The sequence below is a fragment of the Stegostoma tigrinum genome, chromosome 12 (genome assembly GCF_030684315.1).
Source record: "Stegostoma tigrinum isolate sSteTig4 chromosome 12, sSteTig4.hap1, whole genome shotgun sequence".
NCBI lineage: Eukaryota > Metazoa > Chordata > Chondrichthyes > Orectolobiformes > Stegostomatidae > Stegostoma > Stegostoma tigrinum.
The window spans coordinates 21,245,284-21,272,862 of record NC_081365.1 but is presented as its reverse complement, the minus strand read 5'-3'; the positions used below and the strand labels follow the sequence as shown (position 1 = coordinate 21,272,862).

General features: G+C 40.1%; 2 protein-coding genes across 4 annotated transcripts in view; one reads left to right on the top strand and one right to left on the bottom strand.

Annotated features, from left to right (window-relative positions):
• mrps6 (mitochondrial ribosomal protein S6) overlaps positions 1-109 on the bottom strand; it is a 108,222-nt gene extending 108,113 nt beyond the window's left edge. The window contains exon 1 of the mRNA XM_059650202.1: positions 69-109. Within this exon, the coding sequence (XP_059506185.1) occupies positions 69-94 (26 nt within the window). The 5' untranslated portion in view covers positions 95-109. The remainder of the gene's footprint in view (positions 1-68) is intronic.
• On the top strand, positions 105-27,485 carry atp5po (ATP synthase peripheral stalk subunit OSCP). 3 transcript variants are annotated; one of them, XM_048540184.2, is made up of 7 exons: positions 105-235; positions 10,222-10,272; positions 11,882-11,992; positions 15,338-15,467; positions 21,493-21,605; positions 23,615-23,701; positions 27,239-27,485. In XM_048540184.2, exons 1-7 carry the CDS (start codon positions 206-208, stop codon positions 27,350-27,352), a joined length of 636 nt encoding a protein of 211 aa, XP_048396141.1. In that variant the 5' UTR covers positions 105-205; the 3' UTR covers positions 27,353-27,485. The 3 variants fall into 3 exon arrangements, with proteins under 3 accessions (XP_048396141.1, XP_059506182.1, XP_048396142.1); XM_059650199.1 differs by having other exon boundaries at positions 191-247; XM_048540185.2 differs by lacking the exon at positions 105-235 and adding an exon at positions 10,002-10,025.
• Positions 27,486-27,579: the final 94 nt, after the last annotated feature.

Genomic DNA, 27,579 nt, shown 5'->3' with positions numbered 1-27,579 from the left:
TCGAGAGTAAGTCACCAATCCGCTTGCCGCCTTTCTCCGCACTGGACGCCGGGAGTTGCAGTCCTTACCTCGCATTGATACGCCATCTGCGCATATGTCCCCCGCAATTGCCTACATGTCCCTAGAGGTAACAGCCACGCGTGCGTAGAAAGTCTTCCTCCGGCGACGGCAAGGCCTTGGGTTGACCTACACCAGGAGAAGGAAGATGGCGGCGCCGGTTCAGCTTGGTCTAAAGGTGATGGAGAGAGTTGAGTTCATTTGATTAGCACAGATTGTTAAATGTTCTACAGCTTCTAATGCTCCGTTTAAGTTTCCCTAGATTAAAAATGAAATTTAATTTAGTAAAATTACTTGACATACTATTGCTGCCTGCTGGTATCGAATTTAAATATTGGTAATGGGCTGGATCATTCATAGTTTTGCTTTTTATAAAGTTAAGACTTTCCTGCTAAACTTTAAATGTAGAGGATTTGGCACCCTATTTTTAAATCTAAATTTAAACGTGACCTTGAAATTCAGAATTCACTCGGTTGGGTATTTATTCTCCCCGTGTCTGCGTGGGTTTCCTCCCACAGTCCATAGATGTGCAAGATAGGTAGATTGGCCATGCTAAATTGCCTGTAGTGTTCAGGGGTGTGTGGGTTATAGGGGGATGGGTCTGGGTGGGATGCTTCAAGGGACTTGTTGGGCCGAAGGGCCTGTTTCCACACTGTAGGGAATCTAATCATAACTCCTTAGGAAAGTAGGGATACATTTTAAGTTAAACCGATGTTAAATTTGCATTTTATGTAATTGATGTACCACTGTACTAAGAGAAAACAAGTAAAAACAGAGCTGGCAACTTAAATCTAGAAAAGTATGAGGCTCATTGTCACCTTCAGCAGATTGGATGATTCAGGATCTTTCAATCTGTGGTCTATCCCATCCTTTACACCAAGAAATCAGAATACTAATTGTAGTTCACTGCATCATTGAAGCCAAAGTGACAGAAACAGCACAAGATCTACCCTGGAATTGGGTACTGTACCAAACTCAGAAAGTGCACATTTGGCTGCTGAAAATACTAAAAGTAACAGACTATGAACACAGTCAAGTAAAACTACAGCCTGTTGATTAAAAACAAAACTGTGTAGCCATACTGCAGCAAGTCAAGAAAAATGCTAGGACAACCAAGTGTCTACAGATGGTATGATTAAAATTCCCATCTTCCACCAATAAGATGGCATTATTTGCAACAGACTGACAAATTCAATGAATGGGTAATTCCTCATTAAGGCTTCCATCATCAGAGATGCATGTACTCATCCAAATCTATTTTCTCCATGAGACATTATGCTGCTGAGTTTAGTTGGCACAGTTAAAGAATCGGCCTGAAATAACAGAGATAAAAAGGTGTAGAGCTGGATGAACACAGCAGGCCAGGCAGCATCAGAGGAGCAAGAAGGCTGACGTTTCTAGGCCCGAAATGTCAGCCTTCCTGCTCCTCTGATGCTGCTTGGCCTGCTGTGTTCATCCAGCTCTACACCTTGTTATCTCAGATTCTCCTGCATCTGCATTTCCCCTGAAATAACATGCTGTTTATACATTAAAACATCTGTACCTCAGGTTCCTCCCACAGTCCAAAGATGTTCAGGTTAGGTGGATTGGCCAAGCTAAATTGCCCATAGTGACCAGAGTTGTACAGATTTAGGTGGATTAACCATGGGAAATGCAGAATTATTTGTTGGGCAGAGTTCTGGGTAGGATGCTGTTCAGAGGGTTGGACTGGACTTGATGGGCCACATGGCCTGCTTCCACACTAGGGATTCAATGATTCTAGAATCAGATGCTACCCAAAACAGTTGTTCCAACAGAGCTCTAATATAGTCATGCACCTAAAGATTATAAAATCTTATGTTTATTCTGGGAAATTATCATCCTATCAACTCCCTACAGTGATGCCATCAAGTTACTCACCAGGGATCTACCTATTGAATGGGTTCTATTCAGACCAAGGTTTCTTTGATTTCATCCACAATCTGATCTGTACATGGATAGAAGAGTGGAATAACTGATGTCCCAATTATTGATAATAGTCGATACCCTCAATGTTTAACATTATTTCATGAGATTTAATACAGGATATACTTAAAGATCATTTTTTTGTTGAAAAGAGACATGTGCAGGGACTGGATGTCTGCTCGCACAAGGCAAGCATATTGTTGATGGGCAATTGGAAACTACTATATTTTGAATAAAGAAACTGGAAAAACTGTGGATGCTGGAAATCAGAAAAAGAAAATGCGGAAAAACCCAGTTGTTCTGATAGTATCTGGAGTGAAATCAGAGTTAACATTTTGGGTCCAGTGAGCCTCCTTCAGAACAACTATATCCTTCACTTTTCCTTTTCTAATTTGTTTAGCTCAAGAAAACTAAAACTAATCATTACAGTAATGATCTGACTACAGTCCATTAACTCAGTGAAGAGACACTTTGTTGGCTTGCACAATTTAATGTAGTGTAGGAAATTTTTATCTTTTTAGAAATTGCACAGTACTATAAGACTCCATATTCTCCTGACCTACAAAGGTTGCCTCTGTCTCAACAAGACACTTCATTCACTAGCACTTTTCCAAAGGTAGCCTGTAAAGCGCCAAAAATCTTCAAATACAAGACTCTAGACAATTCAGGAATTGTGCCTTTTGGATTGAAAAATGTCAAGCATGATACAAGGGAAAAACCCTGTAGTGCCATCTGCCTATGTTTGGCTCATATTCCTCTAAACGTTTCCTGACCTTTTCTAGAGGTTTATAAGAACATAGAAACAGCACCTCCTCCATGACAATCCCCAACACTGGCACCCTAAAAGGATGCATTCTCAGCTGTCTTCTCGCTGTACAGTCTCAACTGTGTGTCCAAATTTCATACAAACACCATCTACAAGTTTGACAACACCACTGTTGTCGGCTGGATATCAAACAATTACGAATCAGAATACAGCAAGGAGATACAATGCTTGATGTCGTGGTGAATGATAACAATCTGTCCCTCATAGTCAGCATAATTAAAGAACTGATAATTGACTTCAGGAATAAAAGAGGAGAATGCGCCCCTATCTACGTAATGGAGGTGGAGGGGGTGGAGAGCATCACGTTCCTAGGAGTGACAATAACAAACGTTCTTTCCTGGACATCCCATTTAGATGCTACAGTCAAGAAGGCACAACAATGTCCCTTCTTAGCCGGAGGCTTCGGAAATTTGGCACGTCCATAAGGACCCTCACCAACGTTTACATGTGCATCATAGAAAGCATTCTATCTGGGTGCATATTGATTTGGTACAGGAACTGCTCTGTTCAGGAGCGTAAGCAACTAGAGAAAGTTGTGTATACAGTCCAGACCATCACGGAAGCCAACCTCCCACCTGTGGATTCTATCTACACTTCTCGTTGCTGCAGAAAGTCTTCTAACATCATTAAAGAACCCTACCGCCCCAGTAATATTCTCCTCCAACCTCTTTCATCATGCAGAAATCACAGGCTTAAACACACGTATGAACAGGTTCAAGAACAGCTTCTCCAATGCTGCTATCAGGTTACTGAATGGACCTCTCTAATTTAAAACCAAATGTTGTTGATTTTACCTTTGTGTACCTCCTAACCTTGTATGTCTCACTCTGTCTAAACACCCTATGATCTGTGTGTCCTTGTATGTTATGATCTGCGTGAACTTCTCACAAGACAAAATGTTTCACTGTACTTAGGTACGTGTAACAACAATAAATCAAATTAAAAAATAGACCATAGATAAGGTGAATAACTAAGGTCTTTGTTTTGCATGGTAGGTAGGAGAGTCCAAAACTAGAGGACATAGATTTAAGGTGGGAAGGGAAAGATTTAAAAGGGACCTGAGAGGCAACCTTTTCACACAAAGGCTGGTGCATATATGGAACAAGCTGCCAGAGAAAGTAGTTGAAGCAGGTACAATCTGCATCAATTGTGGAAAAATTAGTGTCAGATATAGTGAGTGTTTTCACAAGGATAGCTGATTGAATTTCTTTTTGCTTAGTCATATTTTATTCTAATTGAGTTAGTTTATGAAGGCATATTGAAGAGTTTCTGTGATGTTGTCTTTTTGGATTTCCAGTGGGCATTAATAAGATTTTGTGCAAGACATTTTTGATAAACATGAGAGCGTACAGAATTATAAGTAACCTTGTGCTAGAGGTCTGTAATTGGTGAATTGAGATTTTGGAGACCTATTGAAAATGATTTTTTTTTTCCCCAGTCTATTATTATAAAGACAAGTGGTATCCCCAGTGACAAGGGGCCTCAGCTCTTTACAGTATCTGAATACAGAAATAGATTAGTATGTCCAAGTTTGGAGATGTTAAGGAGCAGGGAGTTACAAAGTGGCATAGACAGATTAATGAAGTCGACAAGGCTACTGCAGATAGAAAATGTAGCAAAAGGCAAGGCGGGCACAGTACATGGGAAAAAAAATAGTTGATTCAGTTTGGAAACATTAGTGAGCAAAGACGCAGTTGATTCAGTTTGGTAATGTTTTGGTAGAACTGGGAAGTGTTAGCAATATAATAGTTTTAAGCAAGTACAGAGGCAGTTATCTGGATGTGGAGTGAGGAGAAAGGGATGAAAGAAATAAAATTGATACTTTAGGTTGATAGGAGTTAAATGACAGGGGAGATGGTGCAAGGCAAAAGACGTGAGTAATGAGACAAAAGAGCTGTTATTTTCTGAAATTGTGAACTTGGACTTTGAATCGGGAAGCTATTGCAGTGGAAAAGTGTTTAGTCCACTACTTTTGGATCTGATACATCAGATAAATGAAATATTTTCTTTGTTGTGGAAGTAAAAAGGAATTGGGCTTCCAAATACAAGCATTATCAAATACAATGAAGAGTTACACAAAGCAATCAAAAAGACAAATTAAGGTTCTTTATCTCTCAAGTGACATAAAATACAAAAATGAGGAAGTAAAAGTTCATTTGCATAGAAGTTTGGTCATACAAAGTATGAATCTGGTATACAGCAGTCACTTTTAAATATCAAGGGACTATAAAGTAGTTTTACCAGAATGATAGTGGCTCTAAAATGTGTAACACAGAAGACAGGTTGCATAAAGTTGGCTTGTATTTCCTTAAATATAGAAAGTTTGAGTGATATAAATGAAGTCTTGAAAATTATAAACAGATTCATTTGGTAGATGCAAAAAATCTATTTCCTTTGGGAACCTAGAAGGATATAAATTTAAAATGAGTGCCAGAGACATTCAGGAATGAAACCAGAAAGGAGCCTTCACGCACGATATTGGACATGTAAAATGATATGGGCTGGGACTTGAGTCTTGAAGGGTACGGGACATTTAGAATTGACATGAAATTGGGAAAAGGGTGATAATCATGTACATAATGACTGGAAAAGTCAAACGGGAGGAGGAACATCCTACAGCTTACCAGAGTGCAGGCTGATAAACCTGGTATTGTATTGAGATGGGATTAATGAATGATCTTACAAATGTGCTTCTGAGTAGTAGTAACCATAACATTACTGAATTTTACATTCTGTTTGAGGGCGAAAGGAGTGAGTCTGAGAATTTTTAAAAATTTAAGTAAAAGAGATCATGAATGCAGAGCTGGTTGACGAGAATTAGCAAAATGGGTTGAAGAATAGGTCAACAGAGATGCAGATATTTAAGGATGTTTGAGAATGTATAGAATATTAAGGGGATATTTCAGAATATACAGAACATATTCATTCCAACAAGTAAAAATTCCAAAGGATTGACCCCATCATCCATGGTCAACTAGAAATGTGGATGATACTTAAAACAATATGTGCATAAAGGCATAGGTAGAAAGATTGGTGAGAATATAAGAAAACTGTAAAGCATGAGCAAAAAAATTAATAAAGTGCACTATATTGAAGATGAGCCAGAAATATAAAACTTTCTGTGGATGCTACAAATCTGAAACAAACACAGAAAATGTTGTAGAAGCTCAGGTGTGGCAGCATCTGTGGAGAACCAGTTAATGTTTCAAGTTCAATATAATGATTATCAGAACTGAAAGGAGTTGAAAAGAGTATTTTTTCATACATAATTTTCAGAGGTGGAGAAGTGTCAAGGGGAGCAAATAGTATGGAGGTCCAGTGCAAAAGACAAAGTGGTTGTTAATTGATGTGAAACAGAAACAGCAATGCAAAATGGGTGTAAATTAAGGTGTAAAGAGGAGAAATGAGTCCTCTACTGACAGCAATATAAACAGGGTGCAAGCAAGATGAAGAGACAGTAAGAACTGCCGATGCTGGAGTCAGAGAGAACACTGTGTGGAACTGGAGGAGCACAGCAGGCCAGGCAGCATCAGAGGAGCAGGAAAGTTGACATTTTGGGTCTGGACTCTTCTTCAGAAATGGGGCCATTTCCAGCATGAAATGTCAGCAAACCAGATAGTTCAGTTCGCAAAAAACAACTGCACCTCCCAGTCGCAAACCATTTCCACTCCCCCTCCCATTCTCTTGATGACATGTCCATCATGGGCCTCCTGCACTGCCACAATGATGCCACCCGAAGGTTGCAGGAACAGCAACTCATATTCCGCCTGGGAACCCTGCAGCCATATGGTATCAATGTGGACTTCACCAGTTTCAAAATCTCCCCTTCCCCTACTGCATCCCTCAACCAGCCCAGTTCGTCCCCTCCCCCCACTGCACCACACAACCAGCCCAGCTCTTCCCCCCCCCACCCACTGCATCCCAAAACCAGTCCAACCTGTCTCTGCCTCCCTAACCGGTTCTTCCTCTCACCCATCCCTTCCTCCCACCCCAAGCCGCACCCCCCGCTACGTACTAACCTCATCCCACCTCCTTGACCTGTCCGTCTTCCCCGGACTGACCTATCCCCTCCCTACCTCCCCACCTACACTCTCTCCACCTATCTTCTTTACTCTCCATCTTCGGTCCGCCTCCCCCTCTCTCCCTATTTATTCCAGTTCCCTCCCCCCATCCCCCTCTCTGATGAAGGGTCTAGGCCCGAAACGTCAGCTTTTGTGCTCCTGAGATGCTGCTTGGCCTGCTGTGTTCGTCCAGCCTCACATTTTATTAGCTTGGAATCTCCAGCATCTGCAGTTCCCATTATCTCTCTCTACTACGTTGCCTTTCTCAGTACCTGCATACGGAACCGGTGGTAAGGGCCAGCTATTCACAATACATAGTGATAATTTAGTTGAGGGAACTGAATACAATACTTTCCAAGTTTGCAGACAGCACAAAGCTATGTGTAAGAGTCAACTGTAAGGAGGATGCAGAAATGCTTCAATGTGATGTGGACAAATTGAGTGATTGGGTAAATGCATAACAAATGAAATATAATGTGGGTATCTGTGAGGTGATCCACTTGGATAGCAAAAATAGGAAGGCATTTTATTATCTAAATGGCAATAGATTGGAAAAAGGAAAGATTCCGTTACAATACACAAAGTTGTCCTCATACATCAATTACTGAAATTACTGCATGCAGTGAACAAGGCAAAAGGTATGTTAGCTTTCATTGTGAGAGGATTCAAGTATAGGTGCAGGGATGCCTTGCTGTGAATATACAGGGCCCTGTTGAGACTACACCAAGAGTACTGTGTGCAGTTTTGATTTCCTAGAATGAGAGGTCATAGTTTTAGGATAAGGAGTAGCAGGTTCAAAATGAAGATAAGTAATTACTTCTCTCAAAGGGTTATGAATTTGTGGAATTCACTGCCCCCAAGTGCAGTGGAAGCTGGGATATTGATTAAATTTAAGGAAGAGATAGACATTTTAGTTAGTCATTGGTTGAAGGGTTATGGAGCGTGAGCAGGAAAGTGGAATTGTGGCCAAAATGAGATTAGCCATGATAATATCAAATGGTGGAGCAGGCTCGAAGGGCTGAATTGCCTTTTGCTCCTCCGCATTCTTATTGTTCTCTGTTCTCTTCATCAGAGGAAAGAATGTTCTAGCTATGCAGAGAGTGCAATGAATATTAACCAGACTGATTCCTGGGTTGCCGTGACTGACATATGAAGAGAGATTGGGTTAGTTTGGAGTATATTCACTGGAGTTTAGAAGGGTCTCATGGAAACTTACGAAATTCTAACCAGACTAGAGGAGATTCCAGAACCAGGGGTCACAACTTAAGGATGTGGGATAGTATACTTAGGACTGAGATGAGAAATTTCTTTATGCAAAGCATTTCTTTATGCATGAACCTGCAAAATTCTCTGCTATAAAAAGTGGTTCAGGCCGAAACATTGTACGTTTTCAAACAAAGGAGTTAAATATAGTTCTTAGGGCTGAAAGGATCAAAATGTATGGAGAGAAAATGGGATACTGAGTTGGATGATCAGCCGTGACCATATTGAATGGTGAAGCAGACTCAAAGGGCCAAATGGTCAACCTTAACTTCTATTTTCTACATAAGAAAAATGGAGGACAGATGTCATGCAGTCCAGTTCTAAAGTAGTGGAATTCAATATTGAGTCCTAGATGCTACAAAGCACCCAAGTGTAAAATCATGCATTGATTTTTGAGCTTGGGTTGCATGTTACTGGCACGTGGCAGAGGCCCAGGACAGAAATGTTAGCATGACAGCAAGGTGGTTTATTCTAATGGCAAGCTACTGTAAAGTTAGGGTCATTCCTACAAATAGAGCAGAAATGTTCTGCAAAGTGGTTACATTGTCTATATTTGGCCTTGTCAGTGTAAAGGAGATCACATGGTGAGCAGCAAATATAGTAGACTAGATTAAAAGAAGCACAAGTAAAATGCTGCTTTGCCCAGAAGGTATTTTTAGAGTCTTTTAGAAAGTGAGGAGGGTGGAGGTGAAAGAACAAGCATTACAACTTTGGTGATTGATTGGAAAGGTATTATGGTGGAATGAAGAAGTGTTAGGAGTGGACCAGGGTGTCGTCAAAGACATGGTCCCTGTGGAATGCTGACAGTGGAGAGTAGGAGAAAGTGTATTTGGTGGTGGCCTCCTGTGGTTGCAGAAACGGTGGAGGTTGATCTTTTCTGTGTGAAGACCAATGTGTTGTCAAAGGAGGACAAGGGGATCCTATGGTTCTGGGAAGGAACCTTGCTTTTGTTCCTGATTTACAGCATCCACAGTTCTTTTGGTTTTTATTATTTGTCTGTTATCAGTTGTAATGAGAATTGTATAGAAAAATGGCAAGGTTAAGGTTTAGTTATACAGGGCACTAGTCGGACCACATCTGGAATACTAGAATACTGTGCATGGTATTGGTCACCCTATTTAAATTAAGGAAGGATATAAATGTTGTGGATAACAGTGTGGAGCTGGATGAACACAGCAGGCCAAGCAGCATGTTAGGAGCACAAAAGTTGACGTTTCGGACCTAGACCCTCCATCAGAAAAGAAATTCCACACTTTGTTATCTTGGATTCCCTAGCATTTGCAGTTCCCATTATCTCTGATATAAATGTTGTGGAGGCAATTAAAAGTAGGTCCACCTGGAATGAGTGGGTTGACTAATGAGGAAATATTGCACAGGCTCGGCTTGGAGCTTGGAACAGTAGGAGGCAACTTGATTGAAACATATAAAATCCTAGGGTGTCTTGGCAGGTTGGATGATAAGAGGATGTATCCTGCACGGGAGAATCTAGAATTTGGGTTCACTGTTTAAAAATCAGAGGTTGTCTATTTAAAACGGAGATTACGCTAAAAATGTTCTGAGGTTTGTGAGTCTGAAATTCTCATCCTGAAAATTCAGTGGTAACAGAATAAAAAACAAATGGAAACAGTCCGAAAATACAATTAAGGCAGAGGTAGATAGATTCTTGTTAAGTTAGGCGGTGAATGATTGTCAGGGGTACGTACAAATGTGGATTGAAGGTTAAAATTTATTTAGCTATGATATCATTGAGGCCTGGAGCAGACCCAAGGGGATTAATGACCTACTAGTCCCACTCCTGATTCATGAGTTCTCATTGAATCTTGATCCCTGGATCTGTCATGCTGCCTTGGAAAGTCACTGACTGAACTGCTTTGGTAAAATATTTTGTTATTTTTGCAGGATTGAATGTAGAACATATATATTAAGTAATCCTGTTGTCTCCACCCCCAAAAAAGGTTGTGCCAAGTGATGTATCCTAATCACCACCTTCAATGGCTCACATTGTACTCTAGCCTTTGTTCTATGTCTTTTAATGTGAATTAACACTGATATATTTTCTTGACAATTTAGGTCCGCTACTTCAGCACTACAGTGGTCAAGCCAGTGAGCAAACTCGTCATGGTATGTAATTAGCTGCATTTTAAAGCTTTATGGTTTATCTTTTAACTTTGATAATACCAGTTGCAAATGCAGTTTTATTATAAGTTTATCAATTTTCTTGACTTCCTAATCAAACTCTTTCTCATAATACAGTAATAATATTAAAAATACTGGAAACGCTTAACTGAACCAGCAGCACTTCTGAAGGGATGTAGTGTTAGTGTTTGAAATCATCATGAACTGTTTTGTAATTTAATCACTCCTGCTTTCAACTCCATCACAGGCTATCCGTTTTGTTCTTTTTTGCATGTTACACCCTGTTCGAATTTCACTTCGAACTTATTGCATGTCCCAGTTCTCATGAAGGGTCATTGACCTGAAATATTAACTGTGTATGCATAAATACTGTCAGATTTGTTGAGTCATCCTCGAGATGAAATTCTGTTTGTCTACCCAAATTTTATTTTATCAATACCTCCAAACCCATGCTGAACTCAATGAACCTTCTCTGCACTGCCTCCAATGCCAGTATACATTTTCTTAGACAAAGGAACCAAAACTGTTCAGTCAGGTACAGCCTACCTTGTGTCTTGAATAGTTTCAGCGAGATCTCAGTTTTTTTTTACTCCATTTCCTTTGAAATTAAAGCCAATATTCTATTTGCCTTCCCTGTAACCTGTTGAACTTTTATACTAGCTTTTAGTGATTTATGCATACGGGCCTCAAATCCATCTGTCCTGCAGTTTTCTGCAGTGTTTTTCCATTTAAATAATATTTTGCTCTTCCATTCTTCTCGCTAAAGTGGCTAACCTCACATATTCCATCTGTCAGGTTTGTGCCTACTCGCTTATTAAGTTGTCTGTATCCCCCTGCAGACTCTGTATTATCTGAAGCACTTGCCTGTGCACCTATTTTATTGCCATCTGTAGACTTTGCTATTCTACATTCAAGTCCCTCATCCAGTTCGAGGCAAGCACTGGGATCGTGCAGAAGTCCTGATGCACTGATCTCCACAGGAATTGCCCAGGAAATTTGAGATTCCAACTGGCAATTCTCCTCGGTAGGGCTGAGAATTCAGATAGTTTCCTTACCTGGATAATTACCCAAGAAATGTAATACAGAAAAATCCTATCCCCCCCGGATCACTATTCAGCTGATCCACCAATCATTCTCACTGACCTATCCACCATTCTATCCATTCACCAACAGTCACACTGGATGTTTAAATTTGCCTCGTGCCAGCTGTAAAAAGTGCCATGGCTTGTGTTCATCTGATGCTGGTTTGATTGTACTATTCGATGGTTGCTGTTTTCTGCGTTTCTAAAGAAACTAAACTTGAGTAACCTGGCCAAAAACATGGAACCATCTCAGGGCGAACAAAGTTGGGCTGGAGCAGCACTTCAGTAATTGCTGTTTTACACAAGGATCCAGGCCAATATGAGATGATGAATTGTAAATATTGCTGGGATAGTTTGTACCACATCAAATTTATTAACGTGAATTAATTTACTGCAGCATACAAATTCTAGAACAAAAACCTCACCAGACAACTTCACTGTATATTGTGTATATTTAATTTTCATACATTATTTGCTGCATTGAGACCTGGCGTGTATTTACTTACTCCTAGCCACCTATTCAAGTTTATGGAGTTGAAGGTAGATACGCCACAGCTTTGTACTCTGCTGCCAGTAAGCAGAAGAAACTGGACCAAGTGGAACAGGAGCTAAACAAGATCGTTGTAAGTGAACAATTCTTTACCCCCCTTTACGTAAATGAAAGAAAGATACATTTGAAGTTGTAGAACCTCCCACGATAGGTTTAGAATTTTAATATTAACTATAAAGTTGATATTACAATAAAATAGCATTGTATCAATGGTAGGAATTCCTGATCTCTGCTGCTTGAGAAGGTAGCATCATTGAGAAAAAGTAGTATGTTTTTCCTTGATTAAAAAATTCACATTAATAGATCACCTCAGGTGCCTTCATCAAGTAACATCTGCTTGAAATGGTATCGATAAAAACCTCAGGCTGGACACTTGTCTGTACATTTAGCTGATAATGCTACTTAAGGATATGTACAAAGGAAGCGATAAAATATCTTGAAAGGCCTTTTATCAAATGGTCAAGTAAAATTCAGTAACGTAAATTTGAAAGCTCACATTTTTAAAAGCTGTGCCAACTTTTTTTTAGACTTTGAGACTTGTGAATAGTGTGGGGCAATAGCTAGTCAGGTGATGGTTGAAACTGAATGCAGCAAAATGGGTTGATTAATTATGGTTGGAAAATTGAGGAGAGACAGTTTTAAAAGGGTTGCTAGAACAGAGACCTGAGGTTTTGTGCATAAATCTTTGATAATGAAGGGGACAAGTTAACAAAGTATTTATTATTGTAAATGCTTTCCTAGATTTTGTAAGGAGAGTGTAAAGATGAGGAAGTTATAATAAACGTGTAAATATTGGTTCATCCCCAGCTTGCATGTCCACGTTCTGAATAAAGAGGAAAGATGTTAAAACTTTGGGGGTACGGCTGTTCCAACCAAATCTAAAAGATTGAATAAATTTTTCTCTTATTCACTGCTGAGATTGGATTTATAATAGTTGGATTTATTTTCTAAACATCTGCTTTTTCTTTCAATTCAATATGCGTTCGATCATAGGAAAAAAAGTCAGACCTTCTCGAGTTACCAAAATTATGGATTTAGGTTGTATCGTAAAATAATTCAAGTATAAATTTTCTAAAATGTAAAATCTGTCCCAAATGCCATAACATGACAAATACGTGCGTGAAAAGTAGAACATGTAACACAGAAGGGGTTGAGTTGGGAAAAATGTTGAAGTTAGTAATTAAGGTGCGTGTTCCTTGGGTGATCTTGAAGTCATTGTTCACTCCATGATTAGGATTTGGAATGCACAGCCAGCTAGGGTACAGATTCAGTAGTATTCTTCAAAGGGAACTGCAACATTTCTTGAAGGAGTAATGGAGTCCTTCAATGCAAAGACAGTAATAAAGTGAAACGAATTGAATTCTTGTTCTAACACTCTGCCAAATGGTCTCCTTTGCTTTACTACTTAATCATTCTATCCATGTGTATCCTGAAGCCATGAGAAGTGAAATAACTGACAGAACTTACTTGTTTTCTGGAAGCAATTTCTGTTAAACTGAAATCCATTATTTCTGGAGTGAGTGCAGTGGCACTTGTGGTTTCTTTTCTTATTATCTATATTTGTGAGATAGCAAACATGTAACACAAAGGGAGTCGAAGCTTGAAAGAGAGCTCTATCCTGTAGGTCTTGATGTTATTCCTCTCCGTAATAAACAGACAAGTTGATAGTCATTGCTTTTCACAAAGAAGACTTTTAGTCATGGGATAGCTGGTTATTGACACATTATGGGGACAGTCTATGTTAACAAAGCATTTTGAGTCAAAGCTATCAAGACACCATTAAAGCAGATACGGCCTTCTTCAGCACCCTTTTGTATTAAGGAATTGGTAGGGATCCTTTGTCTCTAACAATTGCTGCAGGTGAGATGTTACTTATTGTCCATGGGTTTTTCCCCTAAACAGTTCAAATATTGGCAAGTGTGAAATTCAAGAGGGCTGTCTGGACATATCCACTGTAAATCCAATCAGATGTTTTTAGAAATGGAGTGTCTATGTTCAATACAAATATGGCACTGAGATCCATCTGTGTATGCACAGTTGCACCCATGATGTCACACCATTCCTGTTTTCTCCAAAATAAGCTTTTAACTCATTAATTTCATTTGAGTGAGAAGCAAGGTAAACTGTCTATGTATGCATTATCTGCTGGAAACACAGAGGTAACTCAATAAGAAAGCAGATAAATGTTGGTCTTGCAAAACTATATTCACAAATAATCAGTACTATGATCAGGGTTCCCAGCTTTTTTTTTTGTTTTTCAGCTTGTAACAGAGATTAGGGACCTTAGTGATAATGGGAACTGCAGATGCTGGAAAATCCAAGATAACAAAGTATGGAGCTGGATGAACACAGCAGGCCAAGCAGCATCTCAGGAGCACAAAAGCTGACGTTTCAGGTCTCGACCTCTCTGATGAAGGGTCTAGGCCCAAAACGTCAGCTTTTGTGCTCCTGAGATGCTGCTTGGCCTGCTGTGTTCATCCAGCTCCACACTTTTTGTTATTTAGGGACCTTAGTTCTGCCTTTACACAGACAGCAACAAGTTGTCACACCATTATTAACACTGAAACCATCATGAGGAACTTTAACAGAGGTGTAATAGAAAATAATTGAATGTCAAACCAAAGAAGTAGCCATTGCATATTTGTGATGTTGTCTCAACCTAGAAGAGGTATTGGCCAGAAGTGAGCCACTTTAAAAACTTTGCCATTATCATAGGTCAAGTGACTTGTGCAGACCTTTTTTAAATTAGTTGTTTTCCTTCAAAGGAAAGTTCTAGATATTAGATCAATTGACAGAATTAAAGATTAACTTTGTACGCACAAATGAGTTTGCTATGTCACCATGTCCACTCACAAAAAAAGCATAACATTCAGAAATTAGAGAAGTTGCTTATTTGAAAGTCATAGTTGGAGATTCCTTCTGCTAGTTGTGTTGGTTCATTTGTGAAGCGGTGCTTTGTTACCTTGCACATTTTTTTTAATTCCAGAGAGCTGAAGTGTGAGGGTCCTGGCCTTAGACTGAGCATGGGGGCTTGACTCTAAGTGTTATCTATCACAGTTGCCCTCCTTGAGTGGCTTTGCTTCAACATAAGTTCTTTATACCAACTGTTTCCTTGTCATGGTTGAAGATAAGCACTCTGTATTTTGGATATTTGCCAGTAGTTGCATTTATTTAGAAGTGTTTGCAGATACTACTTCTTTTAACCCAAATATACCCAGAACTCTAGTATTGACTTGAAAATTAACTGCAATCCTTCATAATTTGACACAGTAATGTTGTATATTGCAGCAAAAGAGACATAAATTAATATTTTGCCATATGTGCTTCTGTTTCTTGGAATGTTATCTTCAAAGACAGTCTCTTATTTTCTACAATTGGGCTTGTTAACAGTTTCATATTTTCTCTGTTTATGTTCCAGTCATTAATGAAAGATCCCAAGTTTTATGGAGTGGTCACCAATCCTCACATTAAGCGCAATATCAAGCAAAAAACTGTGAATGACGTCCTGTCAAAACAGAAAGTTTCCCCAATCATGCTCAACTTTATCAGTAAGTGATTGAGTTACCTCCACACTAATTTTGCACTTGACAGTATTTTCATTCATCACACAACATTGCAAAACATAATATTTAAATAAACCATACAATTTAGTAATCTACTCACATTTTCAGGAATTTTAATGTCAAAGAATTGAAAATGGCATGTCTATCCAAAATAAGTGCTGTTAATTAGTTAGCAAATTATACTTAGACCTTGGTGGGCAAATATCCTGACAGGCCTAACATGGACACCGAATACTGGTTCCTCTAGTTATGTGTAAACTGAAGACATTTACCTCATCCCAACCCCTACTATATCAACTGCTACTAAAGGAACAAATTGAAAGCAGTACAATCCATGTATAATATTATCAATTCTTGGCTAGTACGTGGAAAAGAAATGCCTTCCTTAAAAAAGAATCAGAACAAATCCTGATATCTCAGTCTTCACTTGGGCTAAGTGGTACTTTTTTTAAGCTTATATGAAGTTCCACGCATAAAAGCAGGGTTATCTTCCAGCTGTCTGATAGATGAACACAGTCAGATGTTTCAGTATGAAAGGAGAGTGATTCAACAATTCAAAACTAATTGCATTGTTGTGTCACCGTTCTGTATCCATCATCGTCCTCTGCTTCAAATATTTATCCTGTTTTCTCTTAGAAAAACAGTATTCCTCATGGTTTTCTTAGAATGATAAATCATATAGTTCAGAAGATACTATCAGGCCCATTTAGTTTAAATTGCCAAAAAATGCAGTGCTACCTACACTGTTCTCACATTCCCCCAACAAGCACATAGCCTTGAATGTTTTTGAAGGTTGTAAGTTTACTCAGCTCAACTACACTGCCAGACAGTGCAACCTAGACCCTGACCTCCCTCTGAGGGAAAATATTTTTCTCCAAAACTCCTGCCTTTCATTTTAAAGAAGTATGCCCCTTTGTTCTTTGATTCTTCAAGTAAGGGAAACAGCTGGTTTCTATCCATCCTTTCCATGCCCCTCATCATGTTATACACCTCTATCAGGTTTCCCCCCTCAATCTTCTCTGATCCAAAAAAAAACTCCAGCTTATACTCTCTTCATGGATGAAATGTTCCATTCCAGACAACATCCTGGTGGAAATCTCTTCTGCACCTCCACCAGCGCAATCAAATCCTTCTTACAGTGTGGTGACCAGAACTGCAACAAAATTAGGCTGTGACCTAAACAAAGCTCTGTACAGCTCCAATATTACCTCCTTATTCTATCTGTCCTCAACTGATAAAGGCAAGTGTCTCATATACCGTTTTAATTACCCTATTGATCTATTCAGCCACCAGTATCCTCATTTGCATATGAGTACTAGTATCCTCACTTTTACCATTTGCCACCTTTATAAAAATTCAAGGACCAAGCAAGTAACTTTTAATAGTTCTAAGGATTGAAATGAGTACTATTGCTTTATTTGATTGATTAAATGCAATATAGAGTAACCAGTGTAAATTTCCCTAATTATGCTTCAATCTCACTATAAGGCCAAACCACATTTTCCTGGTTTCACACGATACCAGTTGGGCTGCAACAGTTCAAAGTGGCAGCTAATCACAACCTCAGCAGCAACTAGAGTTGTACATCAAATGCTGCTTTTGACACCCACAAAAGAACAACAAAAATATGAAACTGCAATATTTTGTGCCTTCATTCAGAAGGCAGTATTTCTGTAGTGAATTTCAAAACTTTGTAAATTACCTAGCTGGGAATGCTTGATATCAACTATAAATATGTAAACTGAAAAAATAGAGTCATACAGTCCTACAGCATGGAGACAGGCCTTTTGGCCCAAACTGGTCCGTGTCGACCAAAATGTTCACCCACACTAACCATAGTTCCCTGCACTCGGCCCATATCCTTCTAAACCTTTCCTATCCATGGATTTGTCCAAATGCCTTTTAAATGTTGTTAACGTATCTGCCTCAACCACTTCCACTGGCAGCTTATTCCTTATGTGTACCACCCTCTGTGTAAAAAAAAAAAGTTGCCCTTGAGGTCCTCATGTATTCTTTACCATAAACTGATGCCCTCTGATCCTCGATTCCCCAACTCTGGGAAAAAGACTGAGTGCATTCACCCTATCCATGCCTCTCATAATCTTGTTCACTTATATAAGATCCCCCCTTAGTCGCCTACACTGTACGGAAAAAAAGTCCTAGCTTGTCCAACCCCTCCCTGTAACTCAGTCTCTTGAGTCCTGGCAACATGCTTGTAAATTTCTTCTGCACTCTTTCCAGTTAAATAACATCCTTCCGATAGCAAGGTGACCAAAACTAAACATAATACTCCAAGTGCACCCTCACCAATGCCATGTACAACTGCAGCATAACTTCCCAACTTCTATACTCAGTACCCTGACTGATAAAGATGAATGTGCCAAATGCCTCCTTCACTGCCCTGTCTACCTGTGACTCTACTTTCAGAGAACTGTGTATCTGAACTCCAAGGTGTCTCTCTTCCCACTCTTTAAGGCATTACCATTCAACAGGAAACTCTTACCTAGATTTGACTTTACAAAATGCAACACCTCACACTTACCTTTATTAACTCCATTTGCCATTTCTCGGCTGCAGTTTCTGATAACTTTCCTCATTGTCCACAATACTGCCTATTTTACTGTCATCTGCAAACTTACTAATCATGCCTTGTACATTCTCATCCAAATTGTCGATAGAGACAACAAACAACAATGGGACCAGCACCGATCCCTGAGGCACACTACAAGTCACAGGCCTGCAGTCAGATAAGCATCCTTTCAGTATTATCCTCTGCTTCCTACCATCAAGCCAATGGTGTATCCATTTTGCGAGCCCTTCCTGCATTCCATGTGATCTAACCTTCCACAGCAGCCTATCATATGGAACCTTATCAAAGGCCTCACTGAAATTCAAGCAGACTGCGTGTATTGCCCTGCCCTCATCAACCCTCCTGGTCACTTCCTCAAAGAACTCGAACAAATTTGTGAAGCATGATCTCCCACGCATAAAGCCATGCTGACAACTCCTAATCAAACCCTGCCTTTCCAAATGCATGTATATCTTATCCCTCAAGCAAGTTTCCTACCGCAGATGTTAAGCTTACTGCTCTACTATTCCCAGGTTTTTCTTTGCAGCCCTTCTTAAATTAGGGCACAACATTTGATACCCTCCAGTCTTTCGGGACTTCACCCACGGCTAATGATGACGCAGATATATCAAACAGGGCCCCCACAGTGTCTTCCCTAGCCTCTTGCAGGGTTCTTGGAGATATCTGGTCAGGACCTGGAGATTTATCCACCTTTGTACATTCTAATAATTCTAAGACTTCCTGTACTGCGAAGTGTACTGTTCCCAAGATATCGCCACAAACTTCCCCAAGTTCCTAAGTCATCTTGTTTTCTCCATAATAAACACAGGAGAAGTATTCATTGAGGATCTCGCCCATCTCACACACTTGTGAGGACTTGTTGGGCCAAATGGCATGTTTCCACACAGTACAGAATTCTGTGATACATGCCCACTTTGGTCCTTGAGGGTCCTATTCTCCCTCAAGTTATTCTTTTTCCTTTAACATACTTAAAGAATCTCTCTGGATTCACCCTAATCTTTTCAGCCAAAGCTATCTCAGCAACTTTGTTTTTGTTCCTGATTCACAACATCTGCAGTTCTTTCAGCTTTTAAAGCTATCTCATGCCTTCGTTTCGCCCTCCCGATTTCATCCTTCAGTAAACTCCTGTATCTCCTATATACTTCCAGGAATTCCCTTGCTCCCAGCTGCTTGCTCCTGAGCTGTGCCACCTCTTTTTTTTTTCCTGTTCAAAGCCTCAATATCTTGTCATCCAGGGTTCACAACACCTGCCAACCTTGCCCTTCACCCTCAAAGGCCTTCAGTTTGCCAGAGGTCCCTTTGCCTGCAAACAATCTACTCCAAACAATCCCTGCAAGCTCCTGTCCAAATCCGTCAAAATTTGCCTTGCCCCAATGGATAAATTGAACCTGTAGACCAGTTTTATCTTTTTCCATAACAATTTTAAAATTAATAGAACGATGGTCTCTGGTTCCAAAGTGCTGCCCCATTGTCACCTCAGTCACCTATCCTTCCGTACTTCCCAAGAGTAGGTCACGTTTTGCCCCTTCCCAAGTAGGACCAACTATACACTGCTTAAGGAAACTTTCCTGAACCCATTTAACAAATTCCACCCCATCTAAGCCCTTAACACTATGGCAGTCCCAGTCTATGTTATGAAAATTAAAATGCCCCACTACGACCACCCTATTGCCCCTGCAAGCGCCTCCAATCTCCCTAAATGTTTGTTCCTCTAATTGTCATTGATTGTTTGGGGACCTATCGTACAATCCCAATAATGTCACCATCCCCATCTTATTTCTTAGCTCCACCTACAAAGCCTCACTAGATAATCCCTCGGTTATTTCATCTGATTACTACTGTGATACTCCCGTTAATCAAAAATGCAACTCCCCCTCCCCTCTTTCTTCCATCTCTGTCCTGCCTAAAGCGTCTGTAACCGGCACTATAAGCTGCAAGTCCTGTCACTCCTTTAACCATGTTTTTGGAATGGCTACGTCCCACGTACCTATCCTTGGCCTTATCTGTTAGCCCTCTTGCATTGAAATAGATGCAGTTTAATCCAACAAGCCTTCCTTACTCCCTGTCCTGTTCCATCCTGACCTGTCTCTTCAACTTGGGATTTCTGATTACTGTACCTCCTTCCAGCCTCGCACTTGCCTCCCTGTTGTTTAGGATCCCACCCACCTCCCCCCTGCCAGTCTATTTGAAGCCTTCCTTGCAGCACTAGCAAATCCGCTCACCAGGATATTGCCCCCCCCCCCCCCAAGTTCAGGTGCAACCCGTTCCTCTTGAACAGATCACCTCTGCCCCAGAAAAGATCCCAATGATCCACAATTCTTTAGCTGTGCATTCATCTACCATATCCTCCTCCTTGTAACCTCACTAGCACATGGCACTGGAAATAATCCGGAGATTACCATCTTTGAAATCCTGATTTTTAACTTCTTTTCTTAGCTGTCAATAATTAGTCTGCACACAATGACTTAAGGCTGTTCAGGCTGCTCACGCTCCCCCTTGCAACCACTTCGAGATATCCCAGACCCTTGCACCTGGGAAGTCACACACCATGCTGGATTCCTGTTGGTGACCACAGAATCTCCCTGTCTGTCCCCCCTAACTATTGAATCTCCTATCACTAAGGTCCTGTTTACTTTTTACTCTTTCCTGCTGTATCCCAGAGCCAAAAACAAAAACAAAGTTGCTGGAAACCAAAAGAACTGTGGATGTTTTTGTTCCTGATTTACAGCATCCACAGTTCTTTTGGTTTTTATTTAGCATCCCAGACCCAGTTGTGGCCAATGGTGCTTTCCCCTGAACAGTCATCCCTGCAGCCCCCCATCCCCCTCCCACAGTATCAAAAATGGTATCCTTGTTTTTGAGGGGAATGGTCACAGGGGATTCTTGCACACTCTGCCTATTCCCTGTGGTCACCCAGCTACTCTCTGTCTGCACTTGTGACTATCTCACTACAGCTCTCATCAGCAGATATAAATATTTGTGCAAAGCATAAAATAGTGACAAACTGTTACAGATTAGTGATTTTTTTTATAAATAGTCTTCACTGATATAAATACCGTATCTCTCATGTTTTCAGTCCCAAAGTACTGAGTAAATGATGCCATGTGTTGGCTCAGTCTGTTCAGAAGATTTCAGGACAATTGGTGTTTCAGAAAAATGTATTTTAGACTGGAAAGTTTACATTAATTGTATGGTATATATTATAGCATGTAAAATCATTGCAAAAAGGTGATAATTGTCATAGCACATGAGATTGGCTGCAAGAGGATTTCAATGAGCTTGGAACCAAATTCCAATATGAATCACTACCTCTGGACTAAAGTATATCTTTCTTTTAACCTTTTTCATTTTAGTTAAAAAGTGATGATAACTGGAATCCAGAGTAAGTATTAAGTTATGGTAATATAATCTTTATTTCAGATCTGTTAGCTGAGAATGGACGGCTACGCCAGACTCCTGATGTTGCTTCTGCTTTTAGCAAGATCATGAGTGCACATCGTGGGGAGGTACTCTGCTCAGTGACTACTGCTCAGGTGAAATGAGTTATTTCGTGGAAAGTTATATTGGTAAAATGTGCTATAAATGATGTTATAACTGTAGGTATGCTTACAGCAGGTGGACTGCAATGGTTCAAGAAGGCAGGTCATGACCAACTTTTTAAGGCTAATTTGGGATGAGCGACAAAAGACATTCGCAACCCATGAAGAAATTTTTAAGAATCTTTAGCATTCATTGAGCAGTTTTTCTCATCCATGTTGAACACTATACAGGGATAAGTTGCAAAATAAATGTTTTCTTGAAGAAATGAAAGTGGGGGGGTGCCAAGCCAGTTGAAAGCAGAGGATGAGGTAGGCCAGGAATCCATGATTAGACAATAAACAGCTTTTGAGAAAGCTTCAGATCATGAAGAAAGGATAAAATAGCATAAGATGAAAATTTTTATAATGGATAGAATGGTTGAAGGTGAGAGATCACCAAATGGTGATCCTTTCTCTTATATCCTAACACAGACTGAAAAGCAATCCTCATTATAAGATCAGTGCTTTTGTAAGACTTAATAGCCTCAAACAAGACAAGGACCAAGGAAGTGCTTCAAAGATCCCAGAAGACTTGCCTGAAGAGATGCAACACACACATCAATACCTGGGAGACCCTTGCTTTGGAGGAACCTCCTGGGTAAAAGGACACAATTATTCAAGAACACCAATCAGCAAGAGGGAGGTACAGAAAAGAGAAAGGAACGCCAGCAACTTTGAGACCAAGGACCATTAATACCTGCCAAATGTATAGTTGGTGAGGCAGTTCTACGAACTGGTTCATCAGCCACCCCAGAACCCTCAGGACTCATGACTAGTGACACAGAATTTAAGTGGGCAATCATACCAAATAGTGAGTGCCAATGATGAAGACTTTAAGTTGAACGGAAAAGCATATTCAGCATGAAAAAAATCAAAAAGATACTGAACGCTGGTTCAGTTGATAGGATACAGAGTTTGGCTGAGAAGTGGCAGATGGCGTTTAACCTTTCAGGTTTGTCCTTCATTTTGGAAGGACAAACTTGAAAGCAGAATCCAGGGTTAATGGAAAGATTCTTGGCAGTGTGGAGGAGCTGAGGGATCTTGGGGTTCCCCTGAAAGCTGCCACCCAGGTGGATAGAGTTGTTAAGAAGGCATATGGTGTGTTAGCTGAAGACGGTTTGAGTTCAAGAGCCGTGAAGTTATGCTTCAGTTCGTCAAAAGCCTGGTTCGGCCACATCTGGAGTATTGTGTCCAGTTCTGGTCGCCTCATTACAGGACAGATGTGAAAGCGTTGGAAAAGGTGCAGAGGAGATTTACCAGGATGAGGGAAGGTCTTACGAGGAAAGGTTGAGAGAGCTAGGGCTGTTCTCTTTAGAACAACAAAGGATGAGAGGTGACTTGATAGAGGTGTACAAAATGATCACAGGTATAGATATATTGGACAGCCAGAGACTTTTTCCTAGGGTAGAGGCAGCTATTATGACGGGCCACAGTTTTAAAGTGAGTGGAGGTAGATACAGGGGAGACATGAGAATTAGGTTATTTACTTGGACAGTGGTAGGGACATAAAATGGATTGCCAAAGAGGGTAGTGGAGTTGGCCTGATTAGGAGCATTTAAGCAGCTATTAGATAGGCATATGGATGATAGTATAAGTTAAGGGTGGAGGTTAGATAGACTTTAGGATTAGGGTAAAAGTTTGGCACAATATCATGGGCCGAAGGGCCTGTACTGTTCTGTAAGTAATGGTTGAAGTGCTAAAACCATTACCTACTGAATTTTCAACTGTAAATCAGAGTCTATGATATCAATGAATTCACAGTTCTAACAAGAGTATGCTGAGAGTCTTCTTTTGCCCAGACAGAAAGGTTTAGAAGAGATGGTAAAGCTGTTTGATGCAACTGGGCATGTGCAGATGGATCATAGAATGCATTTATAGTGGCATTGTAATGTAATTTTGTAATCTTCTGCATTGAGCACATGCTTTGAATTTGAATTCATACTTTTACTTTGTTCATTTGGCAGCCCCTGGATGAAACAAATCTTTCAGAGCTAAAATCTGCTCTCAGCGGTTTTCTGAAAAAAAGTGAAACTCTGAAACTGGAGACCAAGGTAAGGTGAAGTGCAAACAATGGCCAGAACTAACTGTGTTTCATTTTGCTAATAAGGAGAAAGCCACAGGGTGACCTAAAAGAGAAGTTTGAGTTTATGAAGTGTTATGATAGCACTAATAAATTCATTCGGAAATTCAGGATAAACATCTTTCACCAGAAATTAATGAGGGGAATAGCATGTAAACATTTAAAGGAAATCTAAATAAGCAACTTGAATTTTAGGAAGGAATTGGATATCACACTTGGGGCTAAAGTGACCAAAGGGTATGGGGGGAAAAGCGGGAACAGACTATTTAGTTGGATGACCAGCCATGATCATAATGAATGGGAGGCAATGGTCTAGTGGTAATATCACCAGAAAGTTGATCTAGAAACTCAGCAAATGTTCTGGGGACTTAGGTTTGAATGCCACCAAAGTTGATGGTGGAATTTGAATTCGATATAAAAGAAATACGGAACTAAGAATCTACAGATGACTATGAAACCATTGCCGGAAGAACCCATCTGGTTCATTTATGTGAAGGCAAGGAAATCTGCCATCCTCACCTGGTCTGGCCTACATGAGACACCAGAGCCACAGCAATGTGATTTCTCAACTGTCCTCTGAAATAGCCTAATAACCCACTCAGTTATATCAATTACTATGAAATCTCCACAATGAAATGAAACCAGATGGACCACCTGGCATCAGCCCTGCAAAGTCCTCTTTACTAACATTGAGGAGCTAGTGCTAAAATTGGGAGAGCTATCTCACAGACTAATCAAAACAGCCTGACACAGTCATATGCATGGAATCGTACCCTACTGTGTCCCAGACAGCACTATCCCCATCCCTGGATACGTCTTGTCGCACTGGCACAGTAGTATACAATTGGGAGGATGTTGCTTTGGGAGTCCTTAATATTAACTCCAGACTTTGTGAAGTCTCATGGCATTAGGTTAAACATTGGCAAGGGAACCTCCTGCTGATTATCACACTGGATCCTATCTCATTTGTTGAATCAGTACTCCTTCATGTTGAACCAAAAAAGCACTAAGGGTGACAAGGATGCAAAATTTACTCTTGAGTGGGGGATTTCAAAGTCCACCACTAAGAATGGCATGGCAGCAATGGTACTCATTGAGCTGGTCAGGTCCTTAAGGACATGACTGTGAGACTGGCTCTGCAGCAGGTGGTGAGGAAACGAATAAGAGTTGATCTCATCGTTGTGCATCTGCAGTTGGCAATCTATCTGTCCGTGACAATGTCGGTAAGAATTACAAATGCTTGGTCCTTGTCGAGATGAAGTCCATCCTCCATATTACGAACACTTTCCATCGTGTGTGGCACTACGTCACTGTGCTAAATGGGACAGACTTCAAACAAATCTCGCAACTTGACTAAGCATCAATGAGGTGTCGTGGGCTGTCAACAGCAGCAGAATCATACTCCAATACAATCGCCAATCTTATGGCCTGGCATATCTTGCACTCACCCAGGGATCAATCCTGGTTCACTCTGGAGAGTGCAATAGCAACACCAGGCATACCAAAAGTAGTTGTCACTCTAGTGAATCTACCATACAGGACTACTTGTGTGTCAAAGAACATAAGCAGCAGGTGATACATGATTCTAGGCTCTGCAGCCTTCCACGTTCGGGTGTGAAAATGGTGGGCAATACACTGGAAGAAGAGGCTGCATAAATATCTCCAACTCAAACAGTGCAAAAGATAAGGCTGAAGTATTTGCTGAGTGGATAATCTATCTTGACCTCTTCCACTGGTCCCCAGCATCACGAGTGTTAGTCTTCAGTCAATTTGACTCATTCTACGTGATATTAAGAAATGTTTGAAGGCACTGGATGCTGCAAAGGCTGTGGCCCCTAATATAGTTATGGCAAAGGTACTGAAGATTTGTGCTCTAGGACTTGCTGCACTCTTAGGCAAGCTGTTCCAGTATAGCTGCAATACTGGCACCTACCTGACAATGTGGAAAATTGCCCAGATATGTCCTGTACATACACAGCAGGACAAATCTAACCCCGTCCAATTACCACCACATTAATCTACTGTTGAAAGTTAGCAAAGTGATGGAAAGTGTCATGAACAGTGCTAGCAAGCAGCACCATCTTAGCAATAACCTGATCCTTGACTCTCTTTATAACTTGTCAATCTTGTTTATACATAAATAAGTAACAGTTTATTAGACCTCTTGCTGCAGTAAAACTTCAATGCCATATTGGCGCTGTCATGGGAAAGAGTAATTACACTGTGAAAAGTTTTCCAGTGTAAGTTGTATTATAAAAATGAGCACAAATTTTTAGTGGAAAGACAAAAGTTTATCAAATGGGCATGTACGTAAACTTTTAAATTTAATATTGTAAATGTATTAACATGGATATCATTTATTATTCCTTTTGGGCTAAAAGCTAATTTTGATTGGATCCTAGCATCTTCTGGTTACTTTGACCTTCATCCCTTATTATCATCACTCATGCCAGTTCAGATGCTATTCAGTATCAAATATCTTTGTTTATATCTCAGGTCCATTTGCAACATGCTTGCTGTGCACCGCTTTAAATTGCATAAGTGCATTTAAATGGTTTCAGTAGGATGTGGCCCAGGAGAGGGAGGGGTTCAGGATTTTGTTTCAAAAGTGCATGTGCCTTAATGAGCAGTACACTATTTGTAAGATGAACACAGGTAGATTCTACGTGATCACGTAGTGTCTGGAATCGTGTACATGCATGTTTCTGGATTAACAGGTCACAGCAAAAAGTGCTTAATATTTCAGTCTTTCTCTTAAATCCTGATTTGATCATTTTGATAAACCTCTTTCACTCAAAAGAGGTACAAGAAGTAGTGAGCAAGGAGAAAAAGTAGCACAATAAATTTGAAAAATCAAAAGGGAGCAATTCCATAATGACAATGTTCAAGCCACATTTGTATTTTTTTTCCTTTTTCCAGCCATTTTGCCTTGCCCTCCCTGAGGGTTGACCCACTGCTGAGGTACATTTCCATCTGTGTGGGTTGTGCAGGGTTGACGGTAATGTTCACCTGATTCAAACTTCAACTTACTGGCTGAATAAATCAAAATTGATTTTGTTACTCGGATTATTGGCGATTCTGCTTTTCCATGAGAACCAAAAATAATGGCGTGGGGTATCACAAGCTGTTCAACCATAAGAGCAGCCAAGTCTGTCATTGTGTCTGCTGTTCAGACAAATATGCTTCCTGAAAGCAATCAAGCTCTGCTGATTTCCAAGTTTACACCACTCTATCTCCCACCCTCCCCCTGTCCACCTTACCTCACCTCTATCCTGAACAAGTAGACTGCTGGTGTATCTAGTTAAACAATAGCTTTTACAAGCCCAGATACAATCAGCTAACTGAGCAAAGACTTGAAATCTTCCTTGTTTGTATGGCTTGCTGGTTAACTAGGTGAGTTATGAATAGAACCAAATTGTATACTTTCATCTATTATCTGTGATTCTGAAACTACAGAAATGCATTTTTATTTCTACTTCATAAGAAAATAACTTTCTTTTAATTCTAGACTGATCCTTCAGTCCTGGGTGGAATGATTGTCAGCATTGGTGACAAGTACGTTGATATGTCCACAAAAAGTAAGATTCAGAAGCTCAGCAAACTAATAAATGAAGCTGTATAACAGCATCATCTAAACCAGAGTAACTTCCTTCGGATATTACTGTAAATCTGTCCAGCCATACGTACAGTGATCACTGTCTGTGAGATTGACATTCATTAGTGTACTGAAGATTTAATAAAATCTTTCTTTGAAATTACTGGTTACAATTGTTTAATATTCGTGGTTAGAGAACTTTTATTTTGAAGTAAGTAATGACATTTATTTAATTGTTATCTAAATCTAATGGC

Bases quoted from the DNA above. Each gene is read 5' to 3' on its own strand.
- atp5po (XM_059650199.1), top strand. From the start codon at position 206: ATGGCGGCGCCGGTTCAGCTTGGTCTAAAGGTGATGGAGAGA. The intron at 248-10,221 runs GTTGAGTTCATT...TTGACAATTTAG, and splicing joins GTCTAAAGGTGATGGAGAGA to GTCCGCTACTTCAGCACTAC. The intron at 23,702-27,238 runs GTAAGGTGAAGT...TTTTAATTCTAG, and splicing joins CTCTGAAACTGGAGACCAAG to ACTGATCCTTCAGTCCTGGG.